Source organism: Asterias amurensis, chromosome 1 (genome assembly GCF_032118995.1).
Source record: "Asterias amurensis chromosome 1, ASM3211899v1".
Taxonomy (NCBI): Eukaryota; Metazoa; Echinodermata; class Asteroidea; order Forcipulatida; family Asteriidae; genus Asterias; species Asterias amurensis.
The window spans coordinates 31,400,245-31,420,099 of NC_092648.1; the positions used below are offsets into that span (position 1 = coordinate 31,400,245).

At 37.4% G+C, this 19,855-nt stretch overlaps 1 protein-coding gene across 1 annotated transcript in view; it reads right to left on the reverse strand.

The window, feature by feature from the left end:
- The window catches only part of LOC139936731 (ral GTPase-activating protein subunit alpha-1-like), a 110,981-nt gene that overhangs the window by 37,088 nt on the left and 54,038 nt on the right, over window positions 1-19,855 (reverse strand). The window contains exons 28-40 of the mRNA XM_071931633.1: window positions 18,872-18,997; window positions 17,909-18,086; window positions 17,479-17,546; window positions 16,623-16,829; window positions 16,208-16,346; window positions 15,262-15,413; window positions 13,662-13,843; window positions 12,823-12,930; window positions 12,230-12,301; window positions 11,425-11,548; window positions 10,559-10,708; window positions 9,507-9,665; window positions 7,871-7,998 (exon numbers count right to left, since the gene is read on the reverse strand). Of these exons, the coding sequence (XP_071787734.1) occupies window positions 7,871-7,998; window positions 9,507-9,665; window positions 10,559-10,708; window positions 11,425-11,548; window positions 12,230-12,301; window positions 12,823-12,930; window positions 13,662-13,843; window positions 15,262-15,413; window positions 16,208-16,346; window positions 16,623-16,829; window positions 17,479-17,546; window positions 17,909-18,086; window positions 18,872-18,997 (1,793 nt within the window). The remainder of the gene's footprint in view (window positions 1-7,870; window positions 7,999-9,506; window positions 9,666-10,558; window positions 10,709-11,424; window positions 11,549-12,229; window positions 12,302-12,822; window positions 12,931-13,661; window positions 13,844-15,261; window positions 15,414-16,207; window positions 16,347-16,622; window positions 16,830-17,478; window positions 17,547-17,908; window positions 18,087-18,871; window positions 18,998-19,855) is intronic.

Below are 19,855 nucleotides of genomic sequence, written 5' to 3' on the forward strand. Positions count from 1 at the left end.
AACATTTACAATAGAAAAAAATGTTACTTCTGCTTAATGATAAATTTGTTAATTAAATTGAAATTCCGATAAATGCTTAAAAGTAGGTTTCCTTCTGATGCACCACCATGTACATATCTTCCTAGACTTGTGGAAATTTGTTAAATGTCTGTCGAGGTGATAGCGTTCCGACTGTACCCGCGATTCCTGCGGTATTATCGCGAGACTGCTGGCCCCCGCAAGACTATTGCTCTCACGATTACGGTCCCACTTAATGGGGATAGAATTCGGGCAACCAGCAGTTCGTTCAAGAGCAGTGATCTCGCCATAGCAGCGCCACAACTCGACTATCTCACCGCGAGGGACCATTCACAACTTGTCCACAAGTCTAGTATCTTCCCTGATCCCTTTTTCTTTGTCTTATCCCCTCCTCTATTTTAAGTCTGTGTTTAAGCTAACAGGGGACAATTTTCACTAAGCTCTAAGATTAATCTTCATTGCTAAGCAGAATGTGATGTCAAAATGCAAACCGATATGGTAAAACTGACAACTCATCTTATGATAAGTGCCTTGTGAAATTGAGCCCTGTTTTGTCAAGTCAAAATATATTTTGTAAAAAAATCGTCTTCTAAGAAATCATCTTCAAAGAAAAGATCATCTTCAAAGAAGGATACAAGGTTAATTAAATATAAAAAAAACTAAAATTTAAACCGTTTCATCATTTCCAGTTTGTGAATTGTCCTATTAGAATTTCAGGCACATACAAGAACAAAATCAAGTGGCATGAAATCTGAGCCTATTTATTCTACTTTGTTAAAAAAATAAAAAACAAGAAACGGAGCAGGGAGGAGGTAGCAGACACAGCAGCTCCACCAGAGGCAGACTGCGGCTACTTGACTCATCCCCATTGTCAAGAAGACAGACGAGCTGTCAAGCAAGCAAGCAGAGGGGACCAAGCTTACTCATGTGACCCCAACCAATAATGGCCAGGCAGCGACCAGCCAGGGTGAAGGAAAAAAAAACAAGAAAACACTCCCTGCCAAATGAAGGAGGGGAAAAACCCAGTACTATCTGAGTCATGAAGACTCATTTCGCTACAGCTACACTCCTGACTACGTGGGCTTTGTGGTTTTTGTTGTGATGCTATTGTCTGATTCACAGGGTACCGCGGCGACCAACTGATTATCACAGCCAGTCGGACCCTGTGGGTGGAAACTTATCCCTATGGCATTGGGCGTCCGGTCGCGACACAACGCCTGTACCTCATTTGCGTTTACGTGTCTCCAGCCTCCACACTCCACATGAATAACAATAACAATAATACAGACCATAACAGACTCCCTCCCTGCACACATACGCCAGCTACCATCCATACAAGCCAATGAATAAAAAACTCCAGGATAAACTTTTAAAAATCTCCATGAAGCTTCTATGATGATGTTTGTTTTTCATTTTTCTCCCCCCCCCCCCCAAAAAGAAAAAAGCCGATGAATTTTTAATGAAATTATGAGTGCAAAGACTTTAAAATGGAATGTTTTTTTCCCCCTCCTGAACTTAAGGAAATGGAAAATGAAAATTTAATTACTTGGGTAAATAATAAGAAAGCGCTCAAGAGGTGTAAGGAGGATATTAAATTGAAAGGAGTAATTAAGCGTAAACTTTCGTCTAAACAGTCTTTTTATAGACGTAGTTTGTCTTGTTTTTCTTGGACAAAACAGGTACTCAACACTCAACACATCCTTAAAGGCAACACATTCAACAATTATTAGTGATGGACAAGTCGGAGTGATTACAACTTTATGTCTAACCAATGAGGAACGCCTTCAGACAAGGGACAAAGAGAAGAGGATGATTATGAAATAATAAAAATAACTTAAAAAACGAAGAGAATGAAAAAATAATTAGATTGATTTGTAATGAAATGCGAGTGTTCTTAGATGGTAGGCGTTTCTGCAGGCGTCATTTACAAAAACAAAAGTACATTCACCACCGCACTATGTTGGGTTCACATAAACACACTCTAGGGAGTTTGAAAAGATGAACAAAACACTTACGAAAATGCCAGAAACTGCAGGGCCCACCATTGTGATTGGGAAGCGTGAATTCATTGCAATCCTTTAGTTTTAAAAGGGAACTGGTAGGTATACTATTATTTTTTTGAAATAGTTCATTCACAATTGCTTTTTCCTTCAGGTGGGACACTATAGTGCATGTAATAGAACTAATTGGTTTTTGGAAGAGTACATTCATTTCAATCTTCTAGTTTTCAAGACAGGTCAAATAAAGGAATGGTACATGATCAAACTTTGCAACTAAACATTATTTGTTCCAAGGTTCCAGTTCTTTAGGGGAAAAGTTCTTTCTTGAAGTGTACATTCATTACTATCATCTCTTATCAAGTAAAACACCATTATTGGTTTTTGGGGAAGTACATTCGTTCCAATCTTCTAGCATTGATACATGGCTGGTTTCTCGTTCCTTGTAATTGTCAGGTTTTCAACATCAATAAAGGGGTGTAGTACATCATTAATTCCTGAAAGTGCACACTCATTCCGCCCATCACATTTTCAAGTAACATTCATCACATTATTGGTGTTTGGAAGAGTACATTCAGCCCAATCTTCAGTATTCAAGAAAAATAATATAATGGAATGTTTCATCGTTACTCTTTGCAATAGTACATTCGACCCAATCTTTTATTTATTAAAGGGATGGGACATCATCAATGTTTTAATGAGCATGTTCATTAAAATTAATTTAAATCCTCCAGTACATTAATCCCAATCAACTCCTTCTCAAGGAACATACAGAAAAAAAAAACTGGTACTCGTACATCATTGAGTTTTTGAAGAGTGCAATCATTTTAACAAGGACACTAGTTTTCTCACAAGCAAAGGGACAATTTTTCTTTGGTCTTTGGAAGATTTAACACAAACTGTTTATCGCCTGTTAATTTAGGGTGTAAAACAGTACATTTTTTTATGAAGTACAAAGCATCAAGTGTCCACTATTAAAAATCTAATTAAAAAATACTCTGCACTTTGGTAGGATAATGGTGTTTTGAAAACCAAATTTAAAAGCTGTTTTCTTTAGTCCCTAGCTAATACTGGTAACTACGAGTGTGTCAATTCGTGGCCTCAGTGACCATTTTCAGCATTTCTTGGATCAATTCTGTTTACAAAAAAATGCACATGCAGTAAATGAAATTTCCGTTACATTTTGCCAAACACAAACGAGTTTAGAGGGGAAAAAAAACAGAACGAAGAAAACATGGACCACACAGAACCCTAGAGTGACTCCAATCTGATGTAATAATTTCTTTAGCCTTGCAAGACAGCGGTGGGGGGGGGGGGGGGAAGCAAGAAGACAATTTGTTGTTGGTTATTATTCGATCGAGATGAAGGCCTTGTAAAGGCAATGAGCCCAGCTGTGTGCAAGCATTCTAGTGATTTCTCATCCGCTGTCTGCTTCAAACAGTGTTGAACGCATTGTGTAATCACAGCGTTTGCCTTTTTACGTCATGCAATTAGGTTTTCACAAATCTGGGGTTTTTATGTTTTGAAGAAAAAAACATGTTTTGTATTTGAAGTTAAAACATGACCACATTGTGTAATCACAGCGTTCGCCTTTTTACATCATGCATTAGGTTTTCACAAGTCTGGCGTTTTTATGTTTTGAAGAACAAAACATGATTTGTATTTGAAGTAGTAAAAAAAAAAAAACATCTTTTGAAAAAAATATTTAAACAACTTTCTAGCTCAACCTAAGTTGCATAACAAAAAGAAAACAAATAATAATTGTGAACACATAAGTACTTTAGGGGAGCAAATGGAACAGTTGTTGTCCACATCTGAGAACTTATGTTACATTCAAAAACCAGATTTGTGACAAAGGTTTTAGGCACAAGTTTCTCGACAAAAACTAACCTGGAAATTTCAAGAAACCCCAAATAAATTGTTTGTTAAAATCTCCAGCATTTCCATTTATGTGTTTTATTGTTAAGATATATACTTGTAGTTGTCTTCCCTTTGGCGACTGCTTCACTTCTATCAAATAAATTTGAAGAGTCAATGGTTTTTTCCAGAAAATCCAAAAATCTGGGAAAATTTATGAGAAGTCACATGCTTGTATATGAATCAAGGATAAGATTTGATGACTGAAAATTTCTGAAAATAGCCAAGTGCCTAGGTTCTCCCTTATGCTAGACCCAGAACCTCTTGGGTGTTAGAAATCACGAGGTTTACGGACAGAGGTTTACTGTGCATCAATAGAATGACACAAACAATATTTATTTTATTTTAAATTAGACGAGTTTGAACACAATTTGGACTACTATTCTTTCCCTTTGGCGACTGCTTCACTTCTATCAAGTAAGTTTTACGAATCGATGGGGTTTTTTCTTTAGAAAATCCAAAAATCAGGCAAATTTTTCTGAGAAATCACATGCTTGATTAATTGTATTGAGTGGTGGCTCTGAAAAGAGCCGGTTTGGTCTTGACGTTTCGAACGGAATACTCTGCTCGTCTTCCCAGGAGAAGAAAAAAAAATAAAAAAAAAATAACTATAAATATAAATATGAACAGTAAACCTGGGGGTAGAACCATGAGTAAAAGATATGAACAGATGACACTGCAGGCATGTAACCAGCTAGTCATTGTAATACGCAGTAACGTGTTTGGTAATTATTTCATCTGGAGGGATTATTTTCCCGCCACTTTTTGGTGGTCAGTGAACTTTACCAGTGGACAGTGAACTGACTGGTAGGAGTATAAAAGGCCAGCCGGTGAGGGGGGGGGGGGATTCCCCTTATCATCGTAAATAAATAATGATAACTGAATTAAGCAAAATATGCAAAGACCTCACATGCAATTTGAGAGCATTTCCTCTTCAACTACTTGTCAGAGCGACTTGTACTACCGCTAAGTTACTTCAGTTGATAATTTTGTATACAATTTTTCTTTTTTCTGATTGTCATGCCAGAAAAAAAAGGATTTTAAACCTTTGTGACAAGCCTCATTAAATCCGCATAAGCCTTTAGTGTTTGATGACAACATCAGATTCCACACTGTATTGAATTAATAATAGGCCCCTGAAGACAATGGTGAAGGGGGGGGGTATACATCTTAAAGGCACTTGACACTTTGGTAATTCCTTAAAATATTTGTTAGCATCAAAACTTACTTGGTACTGAGCAATGTAGAGCTGTTGATAGTATAAAACATTTTGAGAAATGGCTTCCTTTGAAGTAACGTGGTTTTTGAGAAATTAATTTCTCACTCAAATATTAAAAAACTTCAGACCTGAAGCCTTTTTAAGGCATCTGAAAGCACATCAATTTCTCCAACAAGGGTGTTTTTTCTTTCACGATTCTCGTGCAACTTCGATGACCAATTGAGCCTAAATTGTCACTGATTTGTTATTTTATGCATATGTTAGGATATACACCAAGTGAGAAAACTGGTCTTTGAAAACTACCAAGGGTGTCCAGTGCCTTTAAATCTGGCTACTGTCTGCCGCTAGAAACGAACAGACAGGAAGTTTTGCCTGTCATCTCAATCATCCATGAATATTAAATATTTGATAAATATTTTAGTTATTGATGAGTTGCGCTGTGTCTGATTTGAGAGAATTTTTAACAGCACGAATCGGACAAAGGAAAACTATGCTACTTATAATTCTACTCGAGCGATGGATCTTTTTAAATCAAATTTAGAAGTACTTTAAACCTACCTATTGTTTAGATAGTATTTAAACTTATAATTTCATCACATTAAAGGACCTTGTTTATGATGTAATTGTTTTTTTTTTTTATGTTTCATTCATCACTTTGTTGCAAACTGTAATTTTGGGGTTTTTTTTCTCACAATTATTACCATTCATGCATTTGTATCTTGATTTTAAATATAGAGAACACGGTCTGAACACGAGTTTGAATTGTCATTGTATGCATATGTTGGGATATACACCAAGTGATAATAATGGTCTTGGAAAATTACCAAATGTCTCTGGTGCTCAGAAAACACGTATATTTGGGACAAGACAGTTAATATAGCCATCATCCTTGATAATATTATCACACATTAAATGAATAACACGTACATTGGGAACTAAACCACAGTGTCGTATTTTCAATAAAATAAAAAATGTCAAAAATGTTAACCATCATATAAATTGTCAAAAATGTTAACCATCATATATAATAAGCCCATTGGTTTCCCCGCATCAAGATTTGTGGAAAACAAAAAACAACCCAATTAGGTATTAATAACTGTAATGAGTTATCACATGTAACTTGATATCATTTTAATGACATTAAAATGTCATTAATAGCGGTGACATTTACAGTATTCAGAGAAAACTTGGCTGAGTTTGTTGACTTCCTTGCAAAAGGCAAAACCAAATTTGATGACATTTATACATTTATATAAGAACATCTTTTTTACATCTTTTTTATATAAGAACATCTGTATCAAATGTCAGATTAAAAATTGAGTCAAGAACCATTTCAATTTGGGATTAAAATGTTCATTGAAACAAAAACACCTCTCAATCAAATAACAGAAAATTTAATATAATACTAAACCGGCTTTTATATAGCACCATTAACCCCCCGAAAAGGTCCCGAGGCGCTTTACGAAGGTTACAAATTTAAGCAAGTTATGAAAAAATACCGAACAATAGAAGATAATAATAGCATTAATATGCAGTTCTTAAACAGCACTTTATCACACCTGAGGGCATCTCAAAGCGCTTATTATTTTGTCCTACTAGGTACGCTGAGCTAGTTTGACATTTGAGAACTATTTCTTTTCTATGTTTTGGTTTCCAAGATGCTATGGCACAATCCTGTGGCACAATCATACCATAAAGGCCCGGTCACACAGGCCCCGATAACGAGAACGAAAACGATAACGATAAAAATGCACGCTCGCGATTGGTTGAATTGCTCCACGCAGAATACGCCCACGCTCATTCAACCAATCGAGGGCGTGCATTTTTATCGTTATCGTTTTCGTTCTCGTTATCGGGGCCTGTGTGACCGGGCCTTAAAACCCTTTCTCTAAATAATAGGTGTACTGGGTTCTTTTACATGCATTTCACAACACACAGGACCTATGGCTTGACAATAAACAATTACTTCATCGCAGCAAGACCAAAGTCAAGAAACACAGCTCACCACCGACAAAATAAATCAATATAATAGATGTTAAATTTGCATCGGGATAAAGAATATTAATTTTGGTTTTTACCCATACACCGATGTGTGTTAGCACTGTATACTCAGTACTTTCCCCGAGTCCTGTGAAAAAAATATCACAGGCATGTTACTTGGGTGGGATTCGAACCCACGACCCTTGCAATTCAAAAATAAATCAAACAATTTTCTGGTCCGAGTCACCAAACAACTGTTGGATACCAAACTGATCATTGGATGATAAAAACTGTTAATGGTCTCACATTTCGACCCTAACAGAGTCTTTCTTAATGACAACACAACATAAAACACATACAGGCCTGGAAATAACCCAGGTAACCCATAGTTGCCAGAGTGCCCTGTGTTTTTGACTGTGGTGCCCTGTGCAAAGTTCCAATACAAACTTTGACTTTCCTCACAGAAGTGCCCCTTACCTAAGGGAAATTGCTGTGCCCCTTCAAAAGTGCAAATCAAGGTCTGCACATATTTATAAGTATACTAATGTAACGAAAGCAGTCAAGCAGAAACAAGTGAAAAGAGAGACCCAGAATGCCGCCAGATAAAGCCTCGATTGCTAAAAGTCTTGGTATCGTCAAGAAAAAAAAGACAAAATAATCCTTACCTTATTATGGTGAATTCTCCACACAAGAAACCTTAAACAACTTAAAAGAAATGGAATTATGAAAAAAAGGATACTATCTTTGGTAGAGGTGTAGTTGAGATCTCTTGACTCGACTGGCGTTGATTGCTGTAGCCCTGACGAGACCAGGTAAGACCTTGTGATCAACGATTGCCCCGTCAAACAATGGACCAAAAAACGGAACCTGCCAATTGGGGAAACAATAGTGGGGAACATGGATATTGGGTCACGTACCATAAACTGTGTGATAAGCAATTGTTCATCGACAAACAGTGGCTAAAAAATAAACAAAAACAAATCCAAATCCGAGAAATGGTAGTTGTGTAAACAAATAAATTATCAGTGGGAAAAAATAGTGTGTGGGAAAAAAAGAATCGCTGCGTGGTAATGACCTTGATTGGAGGCTGGCCTCTGGAAATAGACTGATCCGAAAACTGTGTCCTCTCACTGTTACTCCCATTAATTAAAAAAAAAGTTAACATTTTCAGAATGTGTGATAAAGAACGCTAACTCTTGGTATTTGAGAAAGGAATCCCAAATATTTTTCTCTGTCGACCTTGGTTTGGTGAACTTTAAAAACATGCTGTTTTCACTTCTGTGCACTCTTCCAACAGGAATCTGTGACAGCGCCCTCTTGAGACAAAAAATTATACAGTTTATTTTGTGTGTGTAAGCTCTCTTGAAGACAAAGTAAATGTTTGCTTCTTGATAATTTTAAGGATTTTGATTTGAAATTTGATTTGATATTTTAATTGATTACCGGCCACAAATCGTATATATCGGCAGCAAGTCGCTCATATCAGCGCCTTTTTGAGCAACTCGGTCCGATCCACTAACTTGTGCATGGAGAGCAGACTGTTTCGGTCTCTTATAGTGCAATTCACTGTGAAGGTTGTTACATTTGATGTGATTATCTGCAGCAGCTGCAGCATAATACCCCTGGCAAATCCCAAGATGAGCATGACTGTACACTAATGGACATTTAGAGTTACTAATGACAAAGTCAAACCAACAGTATTCTGTTATGAGCAGCTATATGTTCCAAGAGACTCGGAAGTACTGAGTTGTTAACATTGCTTATCACACGTCAGTGCAGGAAAGTATAGATTTTGTTTGAAATGTGTTGCTAATTTAAAGGCAAAGTTAAAAAACAAAAAATCCAATATAAGTCATGTGAAAGTTTCAGCTTAATAATAAGAGCAAGAAAACCAGCATATTTTTGCAACTGCTGAAGAAATATTTCCAACACTCAAAAACCTATAATTAATTAATGCCATTATACACTTTCGGTCCAGAAAAAAAATTAAAAGTTCACAGATTTGCAAATAATTTACAGGGTTTACAGAATGTAATGGTGAAAGACTTATCTTGAAATATTATTCCATGAAATGCTTTACTTTTTGAGAAAACATTAAAACAATACCAATTCCAGATATCGAGAATTACGGATTTATTTTTAACACATGTCATGATGCGGCGAAACATGGAGAAACAAGGGTGGGTTTTCCTGTTATTTTTTCCCGACTCCGATGACCGATTGAGCCTAAATTTTCACAGGTTTGTTATTTTATATATAAGTTGTGGTACACGAAGTGTGGGCCTTGGACAACACTGTTTACCGAAAGTGTCCAATGGCTTTAACAGAACACATTTGAAAATGAAACAGCTGATAGATGTAGCAATGTAACTTACATCTGGTTTCCTTTGTATCTGTATTCTGAAGAGTTGATTCTCCAATGGATAGATGACGATGATGACATCACCAAACTCCGTAGCAACGATTCCCCTCCTATAGTCTCTTGTGTGTTCAGACCAGACAATGTGAACTTCATCATTGCCGAGGTGACGCATCTACAAGATTATAAAATGTAAAACATGTGTAAGCCTCCTTGCTCTAAAAGTAGCTATTGACCCATTTCACCTGACGTCATCTCCAGAATAATCTTGGATGCGCCATTTTGGTGGTCAATGTCAACGTGTGTTATTCAGTTAAGTGCGCATTTTAAAGTGACGCGGCGTTTACACGTAAGCCTATTGACCACCAACATGGTGAGCATGGCATCAGCCGCCGCGTGTGACGTACGTGCAAGGGGTCAATACAGAACTTTGCAATTGCTCACTCGCAAAAAAAGGAAACTGCATACCACACAAAGCTATGTACACTAAAAAAGGAGAAAAAAGCTAATTAGGTGAAATGTTACATGGGTTTATTATTAACTTGTTGTCACTTGGAACAGGCCTAGAATTACACAAAGGCCAGGGCCTCTGTTGCCCCAGGTCATGGCCTTGGTGCCCCTTTCTCATGGACTTTCAGATTGTTCAATGGAAGTGCCCTTTGCAAAATAAAATTGGCCATGCCCTCTCAAAGAAGAACGTCACGGCCTACAACAAAATTTATGTGAGAATTATGATATTTGTTGAAATTTTCATAAATACATTTTTTACTGGATTTAATGAGCTTGTCTCTTCAAGCATGATAGTGGATAATGTGGCCAACCAGAGCCAACTCCAAACCAAGAATCAAAACATTACAAGACATTAAAACGTTCCTTTCCTATCGTGCTTTCCCTTCAACACAACTACTGGTTTGGGGTTCTTCTGCAAAATACACTGTGTCGCACACAAAATTGGCCATCCAAGATATTATAATTAACTTAAAGATATTATTAGCGCGGTGATCATATTTCCACAAAAGTTAAGAAAGTTATAACTCCTCTCATGGTTCTATGCTTTAGTAATAATACCTTATGTAAATGATTATTCTCTGAAGGCATTCTGGTAGCCACATGGAATATGACCTCCACCGTTGATGTAGCGTAGTACGGTGCCGTCTCACCGGTGCTCTTATTGCGTTGAAGACCGCCAAGAAAGCCTTGGTGAGTTGAAAGGTCAACCTGGGATCAAATTGACATCAATCACACTTAGTTAGCTGTTCGTGTTTGTTGTGCTGCCATTTAGCCTTCGAAAAAGACTATGCCGAAACATCAGGGCATTAACCCATCTCTATTAACTTTTGCTTCTCTTGTGTTTTCATCTCTAAGCGCATAGGGACTTCTCTGTGGTTGTGATATGCGCTCTACAAAAATGGTTCATTATTATTATTATTAACCCTTTGTGCATTTATACCATAGGTCCTTTTGGTTGGTAAGATGTTTGCAACAGTAAATTCTGTTTTCTCACAATTAAATGATGAAATTAAAAGTAATAAACCACAAGAGAATCGGGTAAATTTTAAACTAATTCTGATCTGAGCAAAGACAAATCCGGAGAGCGTTGATTCAAATCCTACTCTTTTGAAATTTTTCGTTGTTCAACCCAAAATGATTTAAAACTTACCCGCTCAGTTTTCTCTTGTGGATTCTTATTCAAAAAAATTGACTAGAGCAGAATTTGAACCGGTAACCTCTAGATTATCGTTCCAGTGCATAAAGTATTTCCCAGACTCAAATGTTATTTCTTGTTGTAGAAAAAATAATCCAAACTTTATCCAAACTTGAGAATCCTTTCTCAACAAAGTTTATACTATAAACAGCTGCAGTGATTCTTACCAAGTGCACTTTTATGTTCATATATTATTTGATTATTTACCAATCTATGAGTATTATCTTACCTCCCAGGCCAAGCCAGCAATGAAGTTCTCAAATGCTTGACTTCCTCTGTTATTGCCCAATACAGACATCTTGTCCTCTTGTCCCTCCGCAACGTAAAGAACTGCTATCTTATGCGTTTCTCGACTGAAAAAAAAAACCACCCAGAAAAATAATTAATTGACAAAAAATGAAAGCTTTAAGAAAATTGTTTTATTAAAGGCACTGTACACGCTTGGTAATTGTCCAGTGTTCTCACTTGGTGTATCCAATCATAAGCATAAAATAACAAGCCTATAGAAATTTTGGCTCAATTGGTCATGGAAGTTGCGAGAAAATTATGAAAGAAAAAACACCCTTGTTGGACGAATTTGTGTGCTTTCAGATAGGAATAAAAGACTTCTAGTTAGAAGTCTTTGAATATTTTAGTGAGAAATTACCTCTTTCTCAAAAACTACAATACTTCAGAGGGAGTCGTTTCCCACAATATTTTGTACTATCAACAGCTCTCCATGCTCGTTACCAAGTCAATTTTCAAGTTAATATTTGTTTTGAGTAATAACCAAACGTGTACCTTCCCTTTAAAATGAATTAACTTAAGCAAACCACAATTACCACCAGCCCTTTAGTCACTGGCCACTTCATTGTATTCGAGAGGAACCTGTAAGTAGCACAGATACTGTTGGTCATTTCCAAAGGTGTGTTTTGACATACTTCAAAGTACTGAGTTACACATCGATGTAAGGGCAAAGTATTTAAACATTCACTGTAAAAGTATGTCATGGGAAAAAAGATATTAAATTTAAGAATGAAGACAGAGTCTCATACCACTGTCTAGAGTCCAGATTCTTGAGTTCCCGCAGTAAACGATCATTCTTCTTCACAACGTCGATCTGAGATCTGGGGAGAAAAAGATGCAAAACTCAAAAACAACTAAGAAAAAAGTCAAAAGAGAAGGAAACGTCAGGCTTTCTATATAGCAGGAAAGATTTACAACTGTGTGTTAATTCAATTATTTCAAAGATGAGACACAAGGATACCATTCATTTTCCCATAGTAAAAAAAGTTAGTTTTTGGATTTGAACCTGCATCTTGACCGGTGCTCTACCAGCTGAGATAAAGCCCTGTAGATGTTTATATCTTTGTTTTGGGGGAACCAGTCAGATGTCCACTGTGTACAGCCAGGGATCAGGCCTATTTTCTGATACAACTTGGGAAGTGTCATTAGAAGGGGATCAACTAAACAAGAAGTAACAAAAAATCCATATATATATTTTCCTAACTAAATAATGTTCACGTGTGTCAAGGAGGGGATGGGACTTGCTCCTTTTCATCCTTGGGTATCTTGATTCGAGAACTTCAAATTGTACCCACTCTGATAGCGGTACTGTAGGGGAAACTGTTTATTCTATAAAGCTTACCTTTTGTCCCACGTCATCACCCCAAGCTGGCTAAGTAGCTGTCGACATATATGAAATGGTGAGGTCGGCACAAGGTGTGGGGTTTGGACCAGAGGATGGGCTACCATGCTATACACAAAATTAGGAAGGAAAAAAAACACCCCAAAAAACATGAGATTCTATGTTATTCTTTTTATTTATTCGGATAAAAACACATACAAAGTACAAACATAATCAAAACAAAATAAAAGCCAGTGACATATGCCTGGAATTAAACAGGTTTACCAAAAAACAGTAGCCTGAAGGCCTGAAATTCCAATATCCCTGGCAAATGTATAGCTCAATCTAAATAGCTCATTCTAAATTTGTTATGAAACTAAATAGTGTTTTAGTTTGTCTAAATCTGAGGAGAGTCCTAAGCACAGTCAGCAATGTCCTGTTATTTCCCATTTTGATGTAAATTTTTGAAAGCAAACTAAAAACAGTTGAAAGAAAAACAGACAATTTTTGCACAGAGCAAAAGTATGGATTGATTTAAAATGATTTCTCTAACAGTGTATCCTTTAAAGGCCTTATAAAAATGTAGATTTATACAATAAAACTAACATGTAAAGATTTAATTTCAAAACGTGGTAAAACGTGGTCACGTTTTTGAGCAAATATATGTCCCTAATAGGATACCACAATCTGAGAAATGTACTGACAGCCTTAGATTCAAATTTTGGGGCATAAAAACTAATATCTTGTTAACTTACTTCAGAGTGAAATGCTTCTTAAATGCTTCATTCTATCAAAAGCTGCTGTCAGCTTTTACCAATAGTTATTATTGCCATTAATTTTAGGACTTTAAGGTCTAGTACCTGTACTCCTCCCCATGCTGTCTGACATACACCTCTTCATTACTGCTCTGCATCTTCAAGGAAGCGATTGCACTACTCTCTAGCTCTGGTGGGATCTCTAAGGGGGCTGGTGAGACAAGATTGAGGGGTACACCCGGACTCAGCAGACACTCTGGACTGGTGAAACCTATAAATTGCTGAAGCTGTAGCAAAAGATTTCAACCAGAGGAAAACATTACAGAAATTGTGCACATTTTATTTTGCTTCTGCAAGTTTGCCCTGAGCAAGGCTAAAAGCCGCTCGTGGTAAGAGGGCTACGAGAAAAAGAATACTAAAGATGAAAATAACTCAAGGCTTAAGGTAGAAATTGATATTTCTCTTAATGATTGTCATCTCTGTCACGTTTTGTCTGTTTAAATAATGATATTGTGCTTTTTATGTAATTTAATGTTTTTATCCATCCTGTTATTGGCGCTTGCGCTGTTGGATGTGGCTGAAATAAAATAAAACTAAACAGTCTAGGTTGTGGAATAGACTAAGTAACTCCAATGAGATGTAGTATGTGGAATAAAGCTGTTAGAACGGCTCTTTCTACATCTCACCGAAGCCAGGGTGTTTGGGTGAGAAGAATTTGCACACAAAAATAAGATAACAATTAGTGAGTCCATATGACCAATTTATAACTAAATTAATGGTGAATGAAAAGGATAAATAACAACTTTCACATTCTTCTGAGGGCAGACAACAACTGGAAATCAGATTAAAGTAGGAAGAACATCATTCCTGCAGTGGAGAATTGCTGTATGGATGCATCTCCACAAACTCCCAGTAAGTAGATATTGCATCTCCACAAACTCCCAGTAAGTAGATATTGCATCTCCACAAACTCTCCAAGTAAGTAGATATTGCATCTCCACAAACTCACAGTAAGTAGATATTGCATCTCCACAAACTCCCGGTAAGTAGATATTGCATCTCCACAAACTCCCGGTAAGTAGATATTGCATCTCCACAAACTCCCAGTAAGTAGATATTGCATCTCCACAAACTCTCAGTAAGTAGATATTACATCTCCACAAACTCCCAGTAAGTAGATATTGCATCTCCACAAACTCCCAGTAAGTAGATATTGCATCTCCACAAACTCCCAGTAAGTAGATATTGCATCTCCACAAACTCCCAGTAAGTAGATATTGCATCTCCACAAACTCCCAGTAAGTAGATGTTGCATCTCCACAAACTGCCAGTAAGTAGATATTGCATCTCTACAAACTCCCAGTAAGTAGATATTACACAAGGCAAAGCTCCCGTTGCTGGCAGTAGGGTTAGCACACCGAGTATTTCCCCTCCCCCCCCCCCCAAGTACAATCACAGAGTGGAATTCGACCTCAAATTTCCCGATCAATTTGTTGACAATTTAGCGCTGTTTTCTTAAGAAAAGCAGACGCGCGTTCCTAATTCAAAGCACATCTCAAAACATATTTATTTCGTAAATAATAGCGTTCAAACTTTTGGTTGTCTTGTGTATTAGCAGAGTTCTTGTTTTTTGGCACCAGGAGTGTCATCGCTGACAGACATGGTGCACTAGAAATAATCAACTTATTATTATTAAAAGACCCACCTCATCTAAGACGTCGAGTGACTCGTCGTTGTCAATCCAGGAGGGCAGCCGATGGACGAACTTGTTTAATATTCTGAACACTGGCGTTGAAGATTTGGATTGCGAGTTGCTTTGGAAAATGTTGTTGTCGAGGCTGGGTCGGCATTGTGGTTCTGTAAACAAAGAGGGAGCCAAAGGATTAACGTGTCCTTATTCTTTTTATTTTCACAACTATTTAAAATCAAACTTGCAGCACAAAGCTGAGTAACGTCTAACTAGCAAAAGGTAAACATATTTCAAAATAGCACTAAGATAAACCATCGAAATGGAATGAAAACAAATCATAATAAAATCTGCACAGTGCTTAAAAAGAATAATGTAACACCTGCCCAGGTGGTTTTATGAATAAAACTGGCCCCATACCAGTTAAGTGACGAGAGAGAAAACCTGTTTTGTGTCAAGCAAAATGCAACAGTGTAATGCGTAGATGCATTTACCACATGATATCATACTGCAGGCTGGTATAGTGCATCTATCATCCAAAACCACAGTGGATATTGAATGGTCAGACAGTAGGAGGGTTGACTGTGTAATGCGTAGATGCATTTACCACATGATATCACATTGGAGGCTGGTATAGTTTTTATTGTGCAAAACTACAAAGCAGGGAACGACTTCGTCCAACAACTTTGCATAGCAAGAAATGAAAACTTGAGCTTGTTTAAAGCGCACTGATTACCAATACTGAGTAGCAGATTCTGATTTTTTAATAGCAATTGAAAAATTTTGTGTATCATTTTGCTCTGCTATACAAGGGAAAACTAGGATCGTATTAAATGGTCACACGGTAGGAAGGTTAACTCTTTGGTGTGTAGACACATTCAAATTCTATCTGCAAATATCTCTCCTGGGGATTGATACTGGTATGTAGTTTGCTATTTGATAATCATTGCATGAGCACACCTACCTGGTACCATGTCCACTCTACTGTCTCCTGGCCCATACAGTATGCTGGTGTCCCAGACAAACTTCCCACCGATATTACGGACAACAATACGACCGTGGGAATTGGCCGACGTTAAGTTGTCATTCAACTCTGGACTTGGCTGTTTTCAAACACAAGATTTGGAAAGCAAAGATCAATTGCAATTATATGTGATTGAACACTTTAATTCTGAGCTTCTTAATGATTTTTCCTGTGGTAGATATGCCTTTTTTTTAAATATTTAGTTTTTGTAATTATCCCGGTAAATATGATTCAATATTGATGTATAATTAATTATTAATTGGTATCATAGATTGATAAATGGGTAAGGGGTGTGTCTAAAAGGGTTCAGACATTGTTTTTAAGGAAGTTCCAATATTTTGGGTTGCATCCGTACCTTATCGTTGAGCTGCACAAACGAAATGAGTGAAGAATCATTAAAGATAAAAAATTGCACATTGGGGGCGTCGAACAGCGCCGATGACATGTCGTCCGAGTCCACATTGACCCCTAGGTCATCCAGCTCACTGACCAGGGAGGTGACCAGGGCTGGCCCACCCCCTAAGGGGAAATGATTCAGATGGTTGATCAGATGACACATCACCTAAGGAGAATAGATAAGGAAGAAAATATTATAACAGTGTCTTTACTTGAAGCTGAGAAGCTCAATTGCAAAGACGTGGCTACAACATGTCCCAGCTATTGGCATGCAATGATGCCTTAGCAGCCAGCCGCATCGACCCATATATGACCACAGAGCACAGCCAGAGATTGAGAGTGTTTGATTTTGGATTCTGGATAAGAAATCTCAGCCACTTGCACTTAACAGGAACAGCCTTTTCCTGCTACCTATGCAGGATTAATTTCAGCCAAAGAAACAACAATTTATTTTGAGATAAATAGAAAAACCAACACTTGTATTCTCCCTTAACTGTGGTCCGCTGTCTAAATGGCAGTTAAAACACAGGAGGACCACTAAAATTCTCTCAAAGTGCTCTGCTGAGTTAGTTCAGTGTTACGCAACCTTAATTTACAAGCAATTTTAAATATGGATTAGTGCAAAGCTAACAAACTTGTGCACTGGCAAGCTAACTGGTCAGGATGGCTAGACACAAAATAAGTTAAGGGCAAACCCTACAAACTGACTACAGCATTAGTCCAGGTAACAACGATGGCAAAGTTTTGGGTTAAGAGTTACGATAGAAGATAATCGATTTGAGAAAAAATGACAAAGGAGTTCAAGGTTTTTTTACCATCTTAGCAGCTAGTCTGACCACTCTTGATGAGGGCATGTTGAAATGAACTGACGATTGCACCTCAGCTGCAAATAAAACCAAAGAAAAACTTATGAGAACAATAGAAAAATCAACTGGAAGACAAAATAACACAACCAAATTGAAATAAAGACAAATAGAAGGGTAGAAATCATGCAATTCTCCACAGTATAAACCACAAGGGGAAATTACTGGGTAAATTTCAAAATAATTTTGGGTTGATCAAAGAAAAATTGACCCAAGCCGTACTTGATTCTGCGACCTCCCAATTAACATATCGGCATTCTACCAACTTGGTTATCTAGCCCTATGTTGGCAGTCTCACTATTTTGTCAATATCTTTGTTCGGGGGAGCTAGTCAAAAGCCGTACACCATGCAATTCTGTAACATTTCCCCCTAGAGACTCACCATCCTCAAACACATGGTCCAGATGCTCTGGCTGGGAGGGGCTCCTGCCACCGAACATGTGGCCATCCCTCAGAGTGTCTAGGTTGATATGAGGGTCGTAATCCGATGAGGCTAGGTCAGAGAAGTTTACGCTGGTCCGCTGGTTCGTCACCACCCCCTCCACAGCATTTTGCAAAACCTAAAATCAAAGTTGGAGCTATTTAATTTTGATCCAGTTCAATTATATTGTTAGCTTCCATGTTGTTTAAACGATTACATCTTTCAGTCTCCAAGGGATAACTAGAGCAGGCTAGTTGAAATGTTGAGACAAACTAAGAACTCACTCCATGGCATGGAAGTTAATAATGAGAAGGCCCCTCCACCCACTTAAAAAGTAGTTGCCCTTCTGTCCATGTAGTAGCTACTAAGCAAGGGAGTTCTTTTTAGAATTGAGTAGTCTCCCGAATTCGTAAATCTACTCCGTGGCAGTAGAATGAATAGCAAGACAACTTCTCGTCTTGTGAAATGAAACAGTCCCGATATAACGTTTTGAATAATTCTTATTTTTAGTACTTATGCATCCAATATTTGTATAATAATAACACAAAATTTATAAGGCGCACAGTATCCGGAATGGTACCATTCAAAGGATGCTAGCAAGCTGACAAATTGGTTGCGTTTGAATGTTGACAGATCAGGTGTGTCCTCCCTCAGCTCGTCTGGCAAGGAATTCCAGAGACGCGGTGCGCAGCTGGAAAAGGCACGGTCTCCGTAGCTTGCCAGACGAGTTTTGGGAACATAGTGTATGTGTGATGACAATCTAAGGCCTGGTCTTATGTTACGTTGTTGTAGAAGATCTGTAATGTAGCAAGGTACTAATCCATGGAGGGCCTTGAATGTGATAAGCAAGATTTTGAATTTGTAGAGTAGAGAGAGAAAAAACACCACAAGTTACTAGAGAAATCTTGGATATGCGATACCGACCTTAAAGACAGTTTCAAGTAGTACTTTAGCATCCTTCTTATTCCGTCCTTCACTGACTTCCAAGAGAGCGCTGAGGGGGACGGCCATGCACCACTCCAAAAGACAAAACAGCATGGACACAACCAGCTGTAGAGTGTAATAACAATCATAGATACTTGAGTATTCTTAGTGATCCAGATATTACTAGAGGGCTAGGGCAAACCTTGTGCAGAGTGCTATATAATCAAACATTTCTGTGGGCTTCTATTAAAGGGTCTATGTACTTTTTTTGTAGAACGAAAAACACAATGTCTACAGATTTACACAGTTTGAAGATAATGACAGTATAAAGCTTCCCTGAAAATATTAGTTGCTGAGGAGCTGTAGTTTTGAGGAATGAGTAAAACAATGTCATGAAAATAATTTTCGTCTCACTGATCATGAGACGAAAATTGTTTTAGCTTATAAAAACTTATTTTCATGACATTGTTTTACTTATTTCTCAAGAACTACAGCACCTCGGCAACTAATATTTTAAGGGAAGCTTTGTATTATCATTATGTTCAAACTGTGTAAGTTTAATGTAAATCTGTGGACATTGTGTTTTGTGTTAAAAAAAGTACCAAAATCCTTTAACGAACTCTTCAATTATAAAAACAATTCTGAATGTAAGAGCAATTAGAGACATTTGACTATTCTTTGTGATCCAGATATTGCCACAACTATAGGGAAAACTAACTCTTCTATATCACAAAATTGTTCTGAAATACATATATATCATGGTTCTCCCCAAGCACAAGCTAGCATATCGGGCTGATACGCGAACAAAAATATAAATATATTTTATTTTTTATCATACTATTTTCACAAAAATCATGTAGATAAAACCATTTGTAATGCTCAAGAATTCACAATAGGGCATTTCAAGCCAAGATAAACACCAAGTAGAAAACATTGTAAGAACTCGTTTGGCTGCTGGACTCCCGCAAGCACAGTAAATCGTGA